Genomic DNA, 17,046 nt, shown 5'->3' on the forward strand with positions numbered 1-17,046 from the left:
GACCTTGCACTTGGCCTTGTTGAGGCCAAGTTGAGGTATTTCTCTTGTGTTTTGCCTTCCCTTTCTTCCTTTGTCCGAGACCACTTGACCACAGTGGCACTGGTCCCGCTTCAATGACAAAATGTGAGCAGGCTCTGAAACGGGTGGGAAGCCTGTAGTGCTGCTGCCTCTTGGCATGGGTGAGTTGTAATGCAACGTTTAACAGGACTGAACCAAGAAAGGAGAGGACAAAACGCTCCTTGTCATCAAAGGCTCACTTGGACTGCAGCTCCTTTGGCGAGGATTTACCAGCTCTTAGAGTAGCTGAGCAAAAGGAAGGGATGAAATGAGTGAGAACTGGTACTTGCTGGATGGCTGCAGGACTGATACAGCGATGGGATAAGAGCCCAAGGGTAAAGAATGGATCTGTCTTTGTTGTAAATAGACACTAGTCCTGATAATTCCAGATTTTATGCTTTTCAGTGATCTGTGTATGAAGATGCAATAGAGGTAGCTGGAACTATATTGGTTTTATTCCGGTAAAATCCCCTACTGCTCCTTAAGCTTTTTACCTTGCTGATTTTTTAAGAAAGTAACCCTTTCTGTTTTACCAGTTGATGACAGTGAGAATTATCTTGATGGAAAATGTCTGCATTTCTGAGGCTTCTGATGACTTGAAAGAAAACGAAACTATTCCAGTAGCTCTGCCACTTTAAATACCAATATACCATTTAATACAATTTAAATACTCGTTATCCTCCTTCCTGTGCTCCTTGTTTCGCATTGAACATCTGTCACTTGCTGCTGATCATACCAAAGATTTCAGGAGAGGTGACAAGGGATCTAAGCTGAAATTTTTCACCCCATAACTCCGGCAGCTCCAACAGCAGCAATTTTGGTGAGAGTGCCGAGCTGCTGAAACTGATTGTGGAGAACTGGCAGGCTGGCTCGGCTCCAAATGGCTTCAGTAGGAACTCTTATTGAGGAGGAAATTAGGATAATTGTGCCAGTCAAAAAAGCGTTTGAAACATTTGTGCCATGTCTGCTGCAGGGTTGTCCACGTTCCAGCTGCCACTCACTCCCGTCTGTACCTTTCCTGCGGACATGGAATGGGCTTTGGCAGCCTCCAATGGAGTTTGCCAGAAGTGCAGTTTTCTTGTGGAGCTGGCAGGAGAAATTGTTGTTTAATAGTCTGCAAAAGAGCTCTCAGAGGGGGAGGAAGGGAAGGAAAAGGGGGCCATTTCCCAGTTTTGTCCAAGTACTTTTTACTTTCCTTACTTAAACTTCCAGGAAGAGAAGGTATTTACAGAGATTACATCCTTATCTCTGACTTTTTTTGAGGCATTATGTGGCGGGGGTGGTTTTCCTCTTGCTGAAAAGGTCTTTTTAAGCCTCAAAATAGGTCTTGCCTCAAAATAGGAGCGTGTCCGGAGTGGCAAAGAGCCGCAGGGCTCCTAAGTGCAGCTCCCGTGCCCAAGGCGGGTTGTCTGTCCTACTTCACGTGTCAGTTTTGGTACTTGCTGCGTTGTGATCTGCTGTTTGTAGTGCTCAAAACATCCATAGAACCGGAAAGCTGTGATTTACTGTCTTGTGTAAGAGCTAAAGCAGCTTCTGACGTCATCCAGCGTGCGTAAGGTGGGGAGTGAAGATGACATGCTAAATTGCTGGAAAAAAAAGTGACGGGGAATGGAAAGTATGTGACGTTAGGAATGATCTGGGTAGCAAAGGGATGAGGAGTGGCCTGTCAAAGGCATGTTTCTCCAGGAATGCTGCCTCCCGGGAGGGTAGGTCCTTGTGGGATCGACTTGCAGGCAGTAGCTACTGCAGGGATTTTTTTCCACTGGTTACCCATCTTCCTTAAAACCTGCATCAGCTCCATCAGTTGGTGATACTCCTGTAACAGGAAGGAGGAACTACTTGATTATTTTTTGAGGTTTGCAGAATTGGAGGTTGATTGTTTCTCCTCCACATTTATAGCCTGGTAATTAAATTCTCTTGGAAAATTTACCTTTTTTTAAGCTACCGAATTCATATCCTCTTGTGTACAGAGAAGCTTGAAAATAAGCTGTGAATGCCCAGAGAGAACACACTGATTCCCCTTGTTGTTCAGAGCCAACCTTGGACAAGGTGGGGAGGAATTTTTATCCAGAGTTGATTCCCTTACAGAATAGAGGACTTTGTTTTTTCCAACAACATCTCTTTATGACGGCTTTTTGGTTGCCAGCAGATGTATTTGGAAGTAAATCCCTTCCCCTGAGCATCTTGCACTACTTCATTTTGGATTTTTAAATTTTTTTTTGGCTAGGCGAGTGATGGATAAAACTGCCCCCGTGGTGTTATTTCTCTGTGGGGCACTGCCAGAAGGACATTTTCAGTGGTTTCCTGCAAGAGCCAAACACATTTTTCCCTGGAGAGCCCTCCCTGGGGATTCCTGGGATGGGAAGGATGTGTTGGCGGGGAGCGCCACCGCCGGGCTGGCACCTGGTCTGGGCTCTCTTCTGCCTCTTAAATCTAATTTCTGCATCTTTTCTCTCTGGTTTGAACTGCGGCTTTGGGTTCTCCTGTTTACATGCACGCTGGGGCTGCAGGGGAGTGACCCGAGCAAGCCATGGTCTGTATCGCCGAAGAGCCGCCGTGAATGAAAATCCCACGTACGGTCTCCATGAATTTTGCCAAGCCCTCACTGATGCTCTGGCAGGGGGGTTGGACTAGATGATCTCCAGAGGTCCCTTCCACTCTGACAGCTCTTCAGCTTTGTCACCCTTCAGTCTGACGATTGCCATCCCCTGGGTCGCTGGAGTCCCTTTCAGGGGTGCGCTGAAGCGCTGCCAGGACTCGCTGACGGAGCAGAAAAGGCTCTGTGGGAGCCTGTGGCACCACTTTAAATGTGTTTTTAAACTTTTAGACCTTTTCATCCCATCTCATTTTACCTCGCGTATCTTGTTTTGCCACTGTGTTTACCCGCTCAACTGCTCTATTTTTTAATCTGGGTGATTAATTAAAACAGTGATTCCTCCTTGGAGTTAAGTGAACGGAGTGTGATGGCACTTGAGCAGAACACTTCAACAAGCGCCAAGAGCCACAGCAAAGCTCTGCAACCCTGAATGTGCCGGCCAGGAACAAATGGCCAGAGACAGACAAATTTCCCCAAGAGGCTGCTCCACCGGCTGCGCAACAGTCCGGCTGCCCAGCGCTTGTTGTTATCTCACGCTGGGACAAGGATCACGTGAAGAGGCGGAGAGTCAGCTCTGCAGAGCCTGCGTGGGTGGCGTCGTGGGGTTGCCGGTGAGGTCCTGCGAACTTCTGCCTCTGATGGCGTTTGTGACCCAGCATCAGATCCAAAAGGTACGGAACTGCGCCCCGGGGAAGGAGCGTGACCGCAGTGCGGGCAGGTGACACTGCTCATAAGACACAGTCACTACTAGTTAACCTGTGCTTGTCTGGCAAAGATCTGCCTCACAAGCACTTCATATTCCTCTCAGCTTCTTGTACTGCGCTCATTTTGAGTGTGTGAGGACCCTGTCGTGGCTACAAACTTGTCTGCGGGGCTCTTAGGGGAATCTCTCTTGCGCCCTTCTGTCTCCGCTGCTCGGATCTCATCCGTGAAGCCAAAATCTGCCTGTCAAAGGATAATCTCCAGGGTATTCTATATAAAGAAACAGTAGTGTCAACAGAGTTCATTTTGTAAGGGGTTGTGTAGTCAACCGTGAGAAATCACCCAGGGATTTTTCCCTTAGAGAAAACAACTTTTCCGGCCAGTAAAGGAATCTCATTCTTATTTGGAGACAGGGTATGACTGCTCTGATCGTGTTAGCAGGCTGTGTAATTTAATAGTTCCTGCTGGCAACTTAGATAAGATAACCTTAAGCCACAGAGGCTCTAGTGATGGTATCTTCTCTGCTTTGTGGAATGAGGAGTTGAAATATGTTGTTCCTGTATAGAATCTAAGCCTGCTAATGAAGTGTCTTTTCTGCAGTAGAAACCCTTCCTGAAATTAAAAATTAAGCTGGCTGTGCAGCTGCAGAGCTGACCTTGGGATTCTTTTCACACTGAGCTGAGGCACAGCAAAGGGCCAGAACTGTTTTCTCTTGCTTTGTGCTGCTTCCCCTGAGGACTCGGGAGGAGAGCGGTCACCCCGTCTCTTCCAGTTCCACAAGGATGGCTTCCTTGTCCTCGAGCATTTTTTCACCGCAGAGGAGTGTGACAGCATGCGGGACCAGATTCAGAGAATCATCGCGGAGATGGAGGTCCCACCGCACTGCCGCACCGAGTTCTCCACCAAGGAAGAGGAGCAGCTCCAGGCCCAGGTACCGAGGAGGGCAGGGCTGTCCCCATCGGAGCGCTGGGAGGAGAAAGGCAGCACGGAGCCATTTGCTCTCCAGCTTTCTACAAATGTTTGGTGGTGGTCTTAGAGGGTGGAGGAGGAGAGGATGCGTGTGGCTCTGCTCTGCTTTCAGCCCCCACAACTATTGCCCCTGGTAGCCACAGGCAGATCTCACAGGTCAGTCTGTTCTTGTTCTACAGACAGAAAATAGGTTATTTTCCAGGCAGCCAGCAAAAGAAAAGGAAGGGAACCGCTATGTGAGAGGTTCCTGTAAAGTTCTAAGCAATGCCACGACATTGACCATTGTTCAAAGCCTTTCTTACAAGTGATTTCTATTGACTGTTTTGTTTATGCTGCCACTCGATGGGAAAAAGATGCAGGTGAGTATTAACGCTTTGATCAAAGGTCCGTTTCTGGTTTTATAAGGATACTGTCTTCACTGGGCTTTTTTTCCCTGGTAGGGTAGCTCGGATTATTTCCTAACCAGTGGAGACAAGATTAGATTCTTCTTTGAGAAAGGTGTTTTGGATGACAGAGGTAAGCCCTGGCCTGAGATAGGAGGGGACGGGAGAAGGCTGAGGTCAGGGCTGCTTTGCAGCTCTAGGGGTGATTCCTGCTTTGCAAACAATGGTAAATTCTGTTTTGGATTTGTTTTGTAGGTAACTTTCTAATTCCAAAGGAGAAATCCATCAGCAAGATTGGCCACGGTATGTTGAAAGGCTGGGGGTTTGAGAGGGATGGACACAAGGGATGTGGTTTTCAGATGTGAAGATTTCTCCAGACCTACTCACTATAAATAACCTTGGTCATCCGAGTTGAAACCTTTCTGGGCAGAGAAACGACTTCTTCTCCCTTCTCTTGCTTCCCTGTGCCTGGGGACTATTGCCTCACATATCTCAAGCCTCACCCCTTCTTGCCATTGTGGCCACACAGCTCCTGTCTTTGCAACCCCCGGCTGTTTTACTCTGGGTTTCTCCGTTAGATTCTTCAACTTGATTTCTACACATCACTCTGCCCTTCCTCACATCACTGTTCCTGCAGTTCTCTCTGTGCTGCCCCTCACTCTCTGCTGTCAAAGGACTTAAAAATCTTGTTATGACCCTTTTCAAAAGCCTTTCCAGGAGGATTTTCAGTTATGCATAGCTCCGAGTCACTGACATGTGAAGGTTTGGACTTCAGGCCTTGTCTCTTTTATGTAAGAGGTTGCTCTGACAAATTTACCACCTAAGACTGGTCACATTCAGTCCAGATCAAACTGTGTCGCCTGTGTCCTGTGCAGTGGTGGGCTGACAGTGCTGAAGCTGTCTTCCTTGGTGTCCCCAGCCCCTTTCCCTTACCCTTACTGGTTTCAGTTTGGGCTGTTTCCTCTCTCCCACATACTGAACTTGCATTTTGATCCCTTTTGTTTTTAAACAATACATGGAAAACCAGAGCGGGATTCACTGCCTCTCCACACATGTGAACTTTGTTCAGATTAAACTTACTGAACTTGAAAATTCAGTACTGAGTGTTCTTGGTTCTTTGGTTTTCTCAGAAAAACACTCTTCCCCCCGCCACCATTCTGTTATATTTCAGCTTTTCCCCAGGGGAAGTGAAAACAACAGTAGATGCCTGCTGACGCAACTTAACAATTCAAAAGGCTTCTCTAGACTTATTTTTTTGTAAGTACTACTTTTGGTCGAGTCTTGCCTCTTCCCTTGCCTGGGAGCAGCCCCTGCTGGATCCGGCTGCGTGTCCTCCTGGCATATTTGATCATATTGAGACGGAGGCACCGTTCCAAGTCTGAGCTGTAGGCAAATGTCTGTGCACAAGCAGCTCTGACCTGCAGGCTGTGGCCCTCTGCAGAGGGCGCCGAAGATAAGTCCTAGCTCATTTTTGTAGTAATTACTTTCTTGGTTGATCTGTGTTTTTAAAAGGCGAATTCACCTATCTGCCTCAGGGTCATGTGTGGTGGTTGTCACGTTAGCATTTGCATAATGTACTACTTAATCACGTCCTACTCAATTTTTGTTCACTCTGTTACACGCTGTTTCTATATGGTGGCAGTTTGTGGTCAGCGAGTGATGATATTTTTGATCTCTAAAGAAGATTGTGCAAATCTACAAGTGTTGTATCACCTTAGGTGTGATAAGCTGCGTACATCCACTCTTGGGAGGGATGAAAGCTTCTGGCTGCAATTCATCTTGCTTGGCTCTCGCCTCTGCAGCTCATCAGCGACAGCTGCTCAGTTCCCTTTTGTTAATGGAATCTTCAGTCTGAGCCTTTTCTTTCCCCTTAGCTTTACATGCTTACGATCCTGTCTTCAAGCAAATCACCCACTGCTCCAAGGTGCAGGTGAGCTGTTACCATGTCCTAGAATGGTCTGGGGAAAAAAACCCCAGCGTTCCAAACTGCCAAGGATAGTAATTTGGTCTGTAAAAGGAAATGTAAATATTTTCAAAGAATAATGCATTATAGTGTGTAGAAAACAGCAAACATTAATCTTGGAAAGTTTTCTTGCAGGAATTGGGAAGAAAACTAGGCCTTGAGAGACCAGTAGTTGTGCAAAGCATGTATATCTTCAAGGTACAGTAATTCAAGTCATCTTTTTGCTCAAGAAGTAAGACCCTCTTAGGTGGGAAACAAACTCTTCACAGATCACCTTTCTTTCCTTGCAGCAACCTGGCATTGGTGGTGAAGGTGAGATTCATATTGTCTCTGTATCACACTACAGATAATACTTTTTAGGAATGGAATATTAACAGGAAAAAGGCTCAGAATCAGACTTGAGCCTGTGAGTTTTGTGGTCCAAACCTTAAATTGTTAAAGCATCCACATTTTCCAGAAATGTTTCTACATCATAGGCAACTTGAACAAAGCTATTTTTATGTCAGCAGCAAGCTGAAAGGTGGTATTTTATCTAAGATTTAATGTGTACGTGTAAGATAATGTGTAACTTCATAAGATTTGCTGTGTGTGACAGATGGGGGGCCAGGGTAGGTCAGGTACAGAAGTCAGGGAGAACAAGCCTGCCGTCCTTCTAGCGGTACTGAATTCCTCAGGCATTAAAAGACCTTAATGACTGTGTCTCGTTGCAGTGACCCCGCACCAGGATGCCACCTTCCTGCACACAGAGCCTCTGGGCAGAATCCTGGGGTTCTGGATTGCTCTGGAGGATGCCACGCAGGAGAACGGCTGCTTGTGGTTCATTCCTGGCTCTCACACCAGTAAGAGTCGTGGTGTTCTGGCACATGCTGTGACACGTGCTCCCTCGTCTTGATTAAGGGTGGAAGGTAACACGGGTCGTGTTGTGTACTCTGCACCACGCAGTGCCTGCAGAGAAACGCTACTATGCTTGTTTGTTGAAAGAACAACTTTATTTACTACAAGGATCTCTCCCTGTGCTGTTGTCAACCGTGATTTTAAGCAGGTTATTAACTGCTTCGCTTTTTTTCTTGGGTACTAGTCCATCACATGGGTCTAATACAACAATATTTTGTGATAAAAAGTATATGTGACTGACACAGTGTTTAGTTTTAAGTTGGTATCTAGCCTAGAAAGAAAGAATGCAGGGCACTGGGGCTGAATTTTTGTTTACTCCAGACCTGGTAAGGGCGGGCCCATTAAAACTGCTCCTGAGTGTTTTCACATCAGTATTATTTCAGGAATTATTTCCCCTGCAAGATTCAGAGTCTTCATTGTCAGGCCACTGAGATTCAAGACTTTAATGTGAATTAGATATAAACTACTGGGTCCTTTCTTCCTGTAGTGAAACAGGTCACTGCTGTGTGTTGGTGTTTCTTCCGCAGTTTGGACTGCAGTCCTGAAAATGCTCATCCAGTCTGATCTGGACTGCGAAGAGTAATAATCCTTCCTTTGCAGTCCAAAGCAGGAATACACTAACAAACTACTTTTTATTTTCCCTTCCCACATCCACTCACAAAACTGTTTCTTTTCCAGGTTGCATTCCTTTCACAAAGATCCCTTTTTTTTCCCTCTGGCCAATACAATTTTTAGTCCTGGCAGCCTTATTAAGGGGAATATAAATCCTCTCCCACCCGCCCGCCCCCCCAGCTGTGAAATATTGGTCTGAATTTCAGTAAAGGAGGAAAGACGCCAAGTCTCCGCAAGGATCGCTTGGACACCATCCAAGCCATTGGAGAGCAGTCAGTGTCCCAAGGGAACAGACAAAACCAGAGCAGCAGACTCATGTAGTGGCTGTTGTGACCGATGGTAGTTGCTGTGTGTGTGTAACTCTTGGATCACCAGCAGTTTTCTGGTTTTCATTACCTCCAGGGCACACTAATTACCTTTAAACTGTTTCTCACCTAAGCATTCACTCAGTGGGTGTAATCAGAGCACTCTTACGGTTTTTAAAGCACTCATCCCTCATAAATTCCAGAGTCAGTGATTGCAATTTACACTTTTATAGAAAGGAGAAATGGAGCAAAGGTTGGCCTTGCCTAAGTGTATGGCTGTTTGTGTTCTTAGAGCTATGTTGCAATGCACAGAAAGAGCCAGGAAGGCCAACAAAAGGCAGTTGTTTATCAGTTTCTGTGCAACTGGAACATCCGAAATCTTGGCTTAATTAAAAAAAAGGCACCTCAGCCAAATTACTAAGGAAAAAATTGAATATACTATAATAATAAAGTTGCTATCGTTGCCAAGAGAAATCACATAAATTGTGCAGAATGTAGCTAGCTGTTTAATTTTTATGTGTGTTTGCTTATTCTGTGGATTTGCAGGTGGAATTTCGCGGAGAATGGTCCGTGCAGCTTCGGGTTCCTCAACATGTGTAGAGTTTGTAGGGTCGGAGCCAGCCTATGACGACAGCCGGTTCATACCTCTGCCTATAAGTAAAGGTACAGACAACCCCCAGCCAAGTCTGCTTTACAGCTCAAGAAAAACAAGAGAGCTAAAATTGTATTTTAACACTTCCAACTTCCCTCCTGTTTTAAAGCTAGCACTCACAATTTGGAAAAAACAGCAGTATGGCTGTTTCTTCCCAACAGGTGGACTCATTCTCATCCACGGTGAAGTTGTCCATAAGAGTGAACTGAACAGCTCGGATTCTTCTCGCCACGTGTTCACTTTCCACGTGATGGAAGCCAAAGACACCAGCTGGAGCAAAGAGAACTGGTAAGGTCACCGTGCTAACAAGCAGCTGAGGGAACCAGAGCCTTTTCGATGCAATAGCCAGGATAAACTTACTGGTGTCTTGCATGGCACACGGTTTCTGTTGGTAGTAGCGCAGTTAGCGTGGATTTCATATGCAAAAAACAGGAATAGCCTCTGAAGTTTTGTTTTTACCTCTTCCTTACTTCCTAGGCTCCAGCCAACTCCTGAACTGCCTTTTCCATCGCTCTACACTTGAAGTTAGTGATCGACTTCTGGAGTCAATAGCTGATCAATATTCTTTTCTGGTTGTTCTCTCGTGTTCCCTTTAAATGCAACTTCCACTTGATCAGCTCTCAATTATTCCCTTCTCGGAAGGAGACCCCTCACCCAGCCGAATACACCTGCATTAGGCAGAAGGCTCTGCCGCAGGAGGAGCCCTCCCAGTATGAGAACAGCCACCCAGTCCTTTTGGTAAGGCAACTTCTTCAGTCTTGAGAATAGACCGTTAAAGGCCACTGCACCTTGACTGGGACCAGTTAAGAAGCATTTCTTCTTACAGATCCTCAGTATCTTCTGTTTAAGTCAAGACTTGCCTAATGCATTCCTTGTCTGTGTTGATCCCAGCAGTGCAGGTGAATGTGTCATGTGAGGGTGGCTGACTTCTACCCTTAGGTCTCTGTCCTATTGTTCGAATAATAGAGATTAAAAATTGTCCTATTGTGGGCAAAATGAAGTAGGAAGTCTATTTTTATAACCAATTTTCTAAGTATTTCTAGCAAACTGTAGCCGAGTGTTTGATCTCTGGGTGTGTTGATTAAAAATATTACAGTTCTTAAAGATTTGTATTGAAATTAGGAAAAAAAAAAAACCCCAATCAAACTCCTAGCATTTAAATAAAAAACCAGAAACTGTCCTTTTCATCTCCCGCATCCTTTCTTTGAGTGTGTGACCTTCTGCCAACAGCTGGGGCCAGACCTAAGTTGTCTGATGACCGGTTTGACCTCTCAATGTGCACAAGAACAATTATTATCCCCGAAACCCCAACAAAACCAAACCAACGTATAGCCAGGTGAAAAGTAACTTACGTTTAACATTGCTGAGATCTGCTCCTGTATCCTAAACTGAGCAGAAGCCGTGTAGTGGCCAACAATTTTGCTGGCATCGGTGCAGTGACAACCCTGAGATATGAGTCCGGTTTCCTCAATGCACTAATTACACTGTAATAACCTTAAGAGTGCTGGGAGTCCTGGCAGAGGGAGCCCCATCCCTTTCAAAAGTATAGTCTGTCTCTGGTGTTTGATATGAAATAGTAAAATTTGGTTTCTTTAGGGGAAGAAGCTTCTTTTCAGCCCATTGGGCGTTGCTGGGCCATGCAGAATAGGTTCAGAGGCGTGAAGAATTGCTGAGGGGAATGATCAGGTGGCTGTAGCAGGAATTAGGAAGCTGGGCGATGGCAACGGCAGTAACCTCGAGCCAAAGTGTCTGCAGGTAGGGCTGCTGCCCTCCCCTGCCTTGTCTACAGTTTGTTTGAAAGCTGTGAGCAGGATGGAGGGAAAACGACCCTAACTGGTACTATTTTATGATGTTAATGGTGGAGGCTGTGGCTCATGATGGAAGCAGCTACAAGCTTTTCCTGTATCTTTCCGTGACAATAGTTAATAATTTAGAATAGCACCTTGCTGCTGTGGAGAGAGTTCATCCTCTGGTTATATGCACCAGACCTGCAATGTACAAAAACATCTAGTTCAAGTGCATAAAAACCCCTAAGAAGATGGAATATATGTGCAGGATTTCCTGTTAAATGTGAAGGAAACAGCCTAGCACAATAACCGAGTTTGGTTTCGTACAGATTATCTGACAATTTATTGCATTATTAACCAAGAGCAACCTTGGACAACTGTGACACCCTCAGGAAAAGCAGTATCAAATCTCAGGAGAATCTGCCCAGGCAGGGGGTGTAAATTGGGCAACGCTGTCTCCCAGCTATTAGAGTCCCAGCTTGGCGCAGGGACAAACACAGCATTAGATTGTGGGGCCAGTTCTGCTGGCTCAGAGCACCAGTTTCACTCCACCCCTGGTCTTATTCTCGCTCCTAAGACACAGTCTCAGGGCTAGGACTGCAGTGTGGAAGGTGTCTTGGACTTGCACAAAACTGCTCCCAAAAGCGAACAAAAAAAGCGTTAGAAGTTAACTTAATCCCGCAAATGAGAATCCTGGAATGCAAATCTCCTGCTTGGGCACTTCTCCGGGGAAGGGAAGAGGCAGGGAGGGTACGTGTTAACGTGTTTTGTTCCAATGGACACTTGGCAAACTGGTGAGAAGAGATTGTCAATGCAGAAGTGTTTAATACATAAAAATTATGGGTGTTTTTGGCCACAAACCAGTAGTTATAATTTTAGTTAAATGGCATAAACAGCTTTACTTGATTTGTTGACAGAAGTATTTTTATAAGTTATTTGATTAAATATCTAGCTGAAAAAATGGGAAAAGTAGAAAACTGCAGTAGTATTGAAGTTAACAGATTTTCTTTAACTTTAACAGATTTTCTGTTTTCACAATTAATGCATAATTAGTTTTTTCTGTGACTTTGCTTAGGTTTCTTTTTCCCCCTATATTGAATGTTATTCCAAACGAATTTAGAGATTAAAATCTTGACGAGAAAATATGCACTCAGCTACTGAATCCAAAGTCGTGTTTGTGCGTCGCGGTGCATTAGTGTGGCTCTTGGGGATGGTGATGACACGTTTGGACAGTACCTGCCCTGTGTGGCCACCCCCATTACAAAACATGTTTAAATGCTGCTTGTACAGAAGTGAGGAGCTCAGGTATTCAGCAACAGGAGATGGCAGGACTTGGTATAGCAAAACCAGTTTGGGCTCGGATACAATAGAGAGGTTGCAAAATCTGAGAAGGCTGCTTATTTATTTTTTCTCCTCTAACTGACTTACCTCTACTTCCTTTGCCTCTGGGCACCCAGAAGAAACTTAAATTGGCTTATTAAACACAAATGCTCTTTTTATCAGTCATGTTTGTGTGCCTGTGAGAACATAAAGCAATTCTTGCCATTTTAAACAGGGGAAAAAACAAGATCAAAACAAACCCTTTATTTTAAATAGGTCTTTTTCAGGTGTGTTTTTAACAATTTTAGCTGCTGTGTACCAAAAGCAGTGTTTAGGTCAGCTCTGAGCTCTCATTACAGTGCATATTCTATTACAACTTTTCTCTAGAGACGGAGAAACCTCTGTTCCTGAAGTGCTTCTACGCCATAAACATTATCTGGAGGTAGAGAGGCAACAGCAGATTATCGATTTGGGTAGTATAAGCTTCCAAAAGAGAAACTAAACTCACAGATGCCAGAATCCAGGCATAGCTGGAGTTCAGATTCACGCTGCTGTCAAAGATCAGAATAAGAGCTACAGCAATAATCTGAGCAAAAATAGCTGTCATCGTCCCTTCAAAGGTCTTCTTTGTGCCTGGCCATTTCATCTCCCCCATCGTACTGCCAAAAACAGAGGCAATAGTGTCTCCTACCCCTACTGCCAGTACCCCAGAGTAGGGGACCAGTGCTCCTGCCCCAGACAAGGTACCTTTAGGAGCACAAGATCTGGGGAACAACCATATTGGGAGGGACATGCCAAGTAGAAGATAAATATGAGTCAGGATTAGAGGTCCACTGTCTCTTTCATCCAAGAAGAGAGACAGCAAATGCCTAAGGGTTTGGCCAAATGGTTTGATTCTGAAGTACCGAATATATTCTAAGAAGATAAACACTGCCAGACACAGTACTGCAGCAACGTAGAGGAGCTGGCGGTCATAGATTAGTCCAGGAACATAAGTAGCTACAACAATGAAGTGGAAATATTTCCTGGTTATGGTCGAGGCCTGGTGTTTTTTAGATTCAGATGATCTCTTAGCATTCTGGTAGAAAACTACGCCACATGCTGAAGCAGCCAAAAATGTCCAGTATAGAAGAAGGTAAAATCTTGTCTGTGTCTGAAACAGGAACTGTAGTAGCCACAACAAAGGGTTCCTCTGGATGAGCCGGTACAGCCAGGGCATGATAACCCCTAAGCCTAGCACTGCTGTCATCATGTGGAAAAACATGGAGGAGATCCACGTCCCCGAGTCCATGAAAATGAAGAGCACAGTGAAAAAAAGCCCAAGAAGAACAACTCCAACAATTGCTACCAGAAGGAAGAAGTCTATGGGATCACCTCTGCCCTCGACTACATTCAGTGAGCGTTTAATGAGCTGATTGAGAACAAAACTTATACCTCCGAGAACTAGCAATGCTTCTCCGGGAGTGAAGCATCGAGGCAACAAGTACAGCAAGATCATACTGAGGTAGACAAAAATTAGCAGCACTTCTAGGACCTCTATCACTTCTGAAACAGTCAGAGAGTGCTTCATGGTATAGATAATTACACTGCCAGCAACACCGGTAAGTATGCACGTGTTGGTTGGCACGGGTTTTGTGACGCCAACCGCTATTACAGACAGAAAGAGAGCAACCAGCATGCCAGCGGATGCTACGACTATGCCAAAACGTTCAAAGTACACGATGCCAGCAGACTTGCACCGCTCCTTCATCACTATCCCCAACAGGGGGATGACCATGCTCGCTGGCAGGAGGCCACTGTTTGCGGCTGTACGGAACTGGAATACAGCCCCCCCCAGCTGGAGCAGGCGGTCCCATTTGAACTGGACATAGAAAGCCTGGATGGCGAGAGCGACAGCGCACCAGGAATACCGGTCCCACACCACCGCGTGCACGAAGAGAACGATGACGAACACAATCAGGGATTCCAGCAGCACCGGCTTGTTTAACATGATTCCAGGCAGACGTGGCTCAGGCTTTCAGGAGTCCCGATGTGCTCAGCAGTTGTCCATTAGGAAGGATTCCCTTTCATGCTACTGCAACTCCTATTAAAAAACAACCCCAAAAAGCAAACAATTAAAGCAACTACTAGAAAAGCTAAAGATTCTGCACATCTGCTTTGTTCTTAAGCTCAATTTGATGTACAGTTATGTGCCAATTGTTAACGTCAACACACAGGTGAATAAAAACCATAAAACCAGCAAGGTAATGGATCAGCCCAAACTGTCATCCCCCGCTGAGAATCAGAGAACTCAGCCTGCAGTGGCAGAAATGAACCACTGAACACTGGGGTATTCAGATACAGCTTTAAATATTTCTGTTGCAGTGTCTCTGGATTGAAACGTGAAGCAAACAAGCCATAAATATTCCCAGAAGGCTCCACTGTGATGGTGTGAATTTGAAATATAGTTAATTTAAAAGTTTAAAGGTAATAGAACCTAATTTTGTACGCAGCTTTCACTGTACTGTTCCTCCTTTAATTAAATATTTCTTCTCCCACTGCTGTGCAACCCCCCGATGTTCCTCTCTCCCCTTCTGTTGCTGGTGTTACGACTGAATACTTCCCCTACTGCAGCAGGTGTTTTACAACATGTATTTACAACAGAAGTAGGAAAGAAAACACCACAATCACTAACAAAAATCGTCAAATGGCATATTTAATCTAATTCTGATCTACTACTAGACCTGTCAGGATAAGCTGAGGTGGAGATCTTAGCAGAGAAAAAATCAAATATAGAGAAATCATTTTGCCTGCAGCCACGAGGGGATGTTAATCACGTCCTTAGTTTTAAGCAGCTTAATTTGGTTTGCTTCCACAGCACTGCCGGGTCATATTTGTTACAAAGATCCATTCTGAAATATGCTCCTGGTCCATCTCGACATATTGGCAATATTCTATTTAACTCTAAGAGTGTTACAGCAATACTGTTTGACCATTATACACCTTTATATGTGAGTAAACGAGGCTGATTTATTCTTCCTTATCTTTAAAGAAAGGTATTGCCTTCAGTTTTCCTTTAACCCCTGACACGGCCTCATGCCGCTTTCAGCGATCTTGATCCACCTTTTCTGAGGGAGAACCCCACACTCCTGTTTTACGGCCTCTAGATCTGTACCAGTAAGTAAAATATTTTAGATGTTAGTCAGTCATTAATGAGACTAGACAAATGTTAGCAAGTCTCAGCCCGAAAATGCACCATTACTTTATAAATGATTTGCTTAAGTAGCTTCTGGTATGCACCGTTTCCTGCAAATTCTTCAAGAGTAAGTAAACCCTGTAAGACATTTTTGATCATGATCTAAAGCTGTCGCTGTTTTCTGTATCCCTCATTCCCTTGTCTTACTAACACTGCATTTACAGCACTTCCCCTTCCCTGAATCAAGGCTCACAGCCAGTGACAGCTGCGCTGCAAACTGATCTTTCCTCGAAACTTTCGGACTGTAGGATAAATCGCTGAGATAATCAGCAGTGCACGTAATGACCCCAGGAGGCTGAATCATATCTTCTTCAAAGTATTGTGGGCACTCACAATGTTGTGAAACTCTCACCAGCACTTATTGATTTCTGACAACCTGTATTTCTCCTTATCCGTGATCTGATGTCTTAGCGCCACGTAAGCCAGTGCCACCGTGCTGGCATCCCTTTTGGGTTCTTTGAAGGTATCAGTGTCTGTATTTCTGTTGGCAATAGAATGGCTGATCCAGTGTGATGTATTCCTGCCGCATAAGATACCTCCAGCTGAAACTCTGGATTGCTTCATCCAGTCTAGCCCACCCATAAGCCGATTAGTAGTAAACTCATTAAATTCTGTTCCTCCAGGCTCATTACCAATACTTACATCAGCTCCCTCACGGAAGGCTAGAAGTCTGTTTATCTGGTTTGGGTTTTCATCCACTGCTGAATGGTGTCACCAGATTATAAAGCTGAGAGATACTAGTACTAACATTACAGGGTAACTATTAAAGTTTGAGCTGTCAAACTCCCTCACGCTGTGGGTCTGGAGCGTTTAGTAATTTATGACTTTGTACTGAAAACTCCTAAAAGATGACTTTTTGGCATCCTTACTTGTATGGCCTGAAATAGTTGATTGCCAAACAACTTCATTACATTTACTTCAATCTTTTTGCCATCACAATTCATTTTTAAGCAGAAGAATTAAGTGTATAGTCAACAAAATAGAATTGGCATGGGCAATAGCTACCTATGACCAATAATGGGTTTGGGGTCCCAGTCCCTGCTGTTTCTGAGCACAGGGGACAGGGAAGCTTAAGGCTTCTTTAAGGGGTGGCAGAGTAAATGCCACACCCTAGCCAAAGACTGAAAAAAGACCTCCCACTGAGCCTGGCAAGTTTAAAGTTGCAACCCAGCTCTTGCGTTAATGACAGATGACAGCTTCCCCCGGCGGGCAGCCTGCCAGCTGGGCTAGAAGACAAGGAGGAATTTCACCCTGTGAAACGCAGGTTTCCCACTCTAACGCAGCAGCTGTGAAAGCCGCTGACCTGTGAGTTGGCAGCACGGTGTATTTCCCTGCTGAATGCCTTCATCTGCTTGTGCCTGCTGCAATTCCCTCCTCCACACCTTCTTTCAGGTAGCGTAAGGCCCCTCAGCCCTGCCGCTCTCTTCCACACCGAAGGGGACCCATCGTCCCCAGCCTTCCGCCCGCTTCGGGATCTGCATCCCGGCTGCCCGAAGTGTGGAAGCTTCCCACTAACATGCTCCCAAACGCCCGCGGCCATCGCCTCGATGCAGCATCCGCCTCCCTCTTTC

The 17,046-nt window shown here is 45.2% G+C and overlaps 2 protein-coding genes across 3 annotated transcripts; one reads left to right on the forward strand and one right to left on the reverse strand.

Moving 5' to 3' along the window:
• The first annotated feature begins 3,291 nt into the window (after positions 1-3,291).
• On the forward strand, positions 3,292-9,656 carry PHYHD1 (phytanoyl-CoA dioxygenase domain containing 1). Of its 2 annotated transcripts, XM_010147408.1 has the most exons (11): positions 3,292-3,324; positions 4,128-4,286; positions 4,765-4,840; positions 4,963-5,010; positions 6,582-6,637; positions 6,806-6,868; positions 6,961-6,982; positions 7,381-7,509; positions 9,028-9,144; positions 9,295-9,421; positions 9,611-9,656. In XM_010147408.1, exons 1-11 carry the CDS (start codon positions 3,292-3,294, stop codon positions 9,654-9,656), a joined length of 876 nt encoding a protein of 291 aa, XP_010145710.1. The 2 variants fall into 2 exon arrangements, with proteins under 2 accessions (XP_010145710.1, XP_010145711.1); XM_010147409.1 differs by lacking the exon at positions 6,806-6,868.
• A 2,830-nt stretch (positions 9,657-12,486) lies between these two features.
• Positions 12,487-14,308, reverse strand: DOLK (dolichol kinase). The gene has a single exon (XM_010147410.1). It carries the CDS (start codon positions 14,228-14,230, stop codon positions 12,659-12,661), a length of 1,572 nt encoding a protein of 523 aa, XP_010145712.1. The 5' UTR covers positions 14,231-14,308; the 3' UTR covers positions 12,487-12,658.
• Between the last annotated feature and the right edge of the window lie 2,738 nt (positions 14,309-17,046).

The sequence above is a fragment of the Eurypyga helias genome, unplaced genomic scaffold (genome assembly GCF_000690775.1).
Source record: "Eurypyga helias isolate BGI_N326 unplaced genomic scaffold, ASM69077v1 scaffold41352, whole genome shotgun sequence".
NCBI classification, from domain to species: domain Eukaryota; kingdom Metazoa; phylum Chordata; class Aves; order Eurypygiformes; family Eurypygidae; genus Eurypyga; species Eurypyga helias.

What these genes read in the sequence shown, in the direction of transcription:
- PHYHD1 (XM_010147408.1), top strand. Translation starts at nt 3,292, where the DNA reads ATGGCGTTTGTGACCCAGCATCAGATCCAAAAG. An exon ending in AGGAGCAGCTCCAGGCCCAG is followed by an intron (nt 4,287 to 4,764) that starts GTACCGAGGAGG and finishes TTTCCCTGGTAG; the next exon opens with GGTAGCTCGGATTATTTCCT. An exon ending in CATCAGCAAGATTGGCCACG is followed by an intron (nt 5,011 to 6,581) that starts GTATGTTGAAAG and finishes CTTTCCCCTTAG; the next exon opens with CTTTACATGCTTACGATCCT.
- DOLK (XM_010147410.1), bottom strand. Translation starts at nt 14,230, where the DNA reads ATGTTAAACAAGCCGGTGCTGCTGGAATCCCTGATTGTGTTCGTCATC.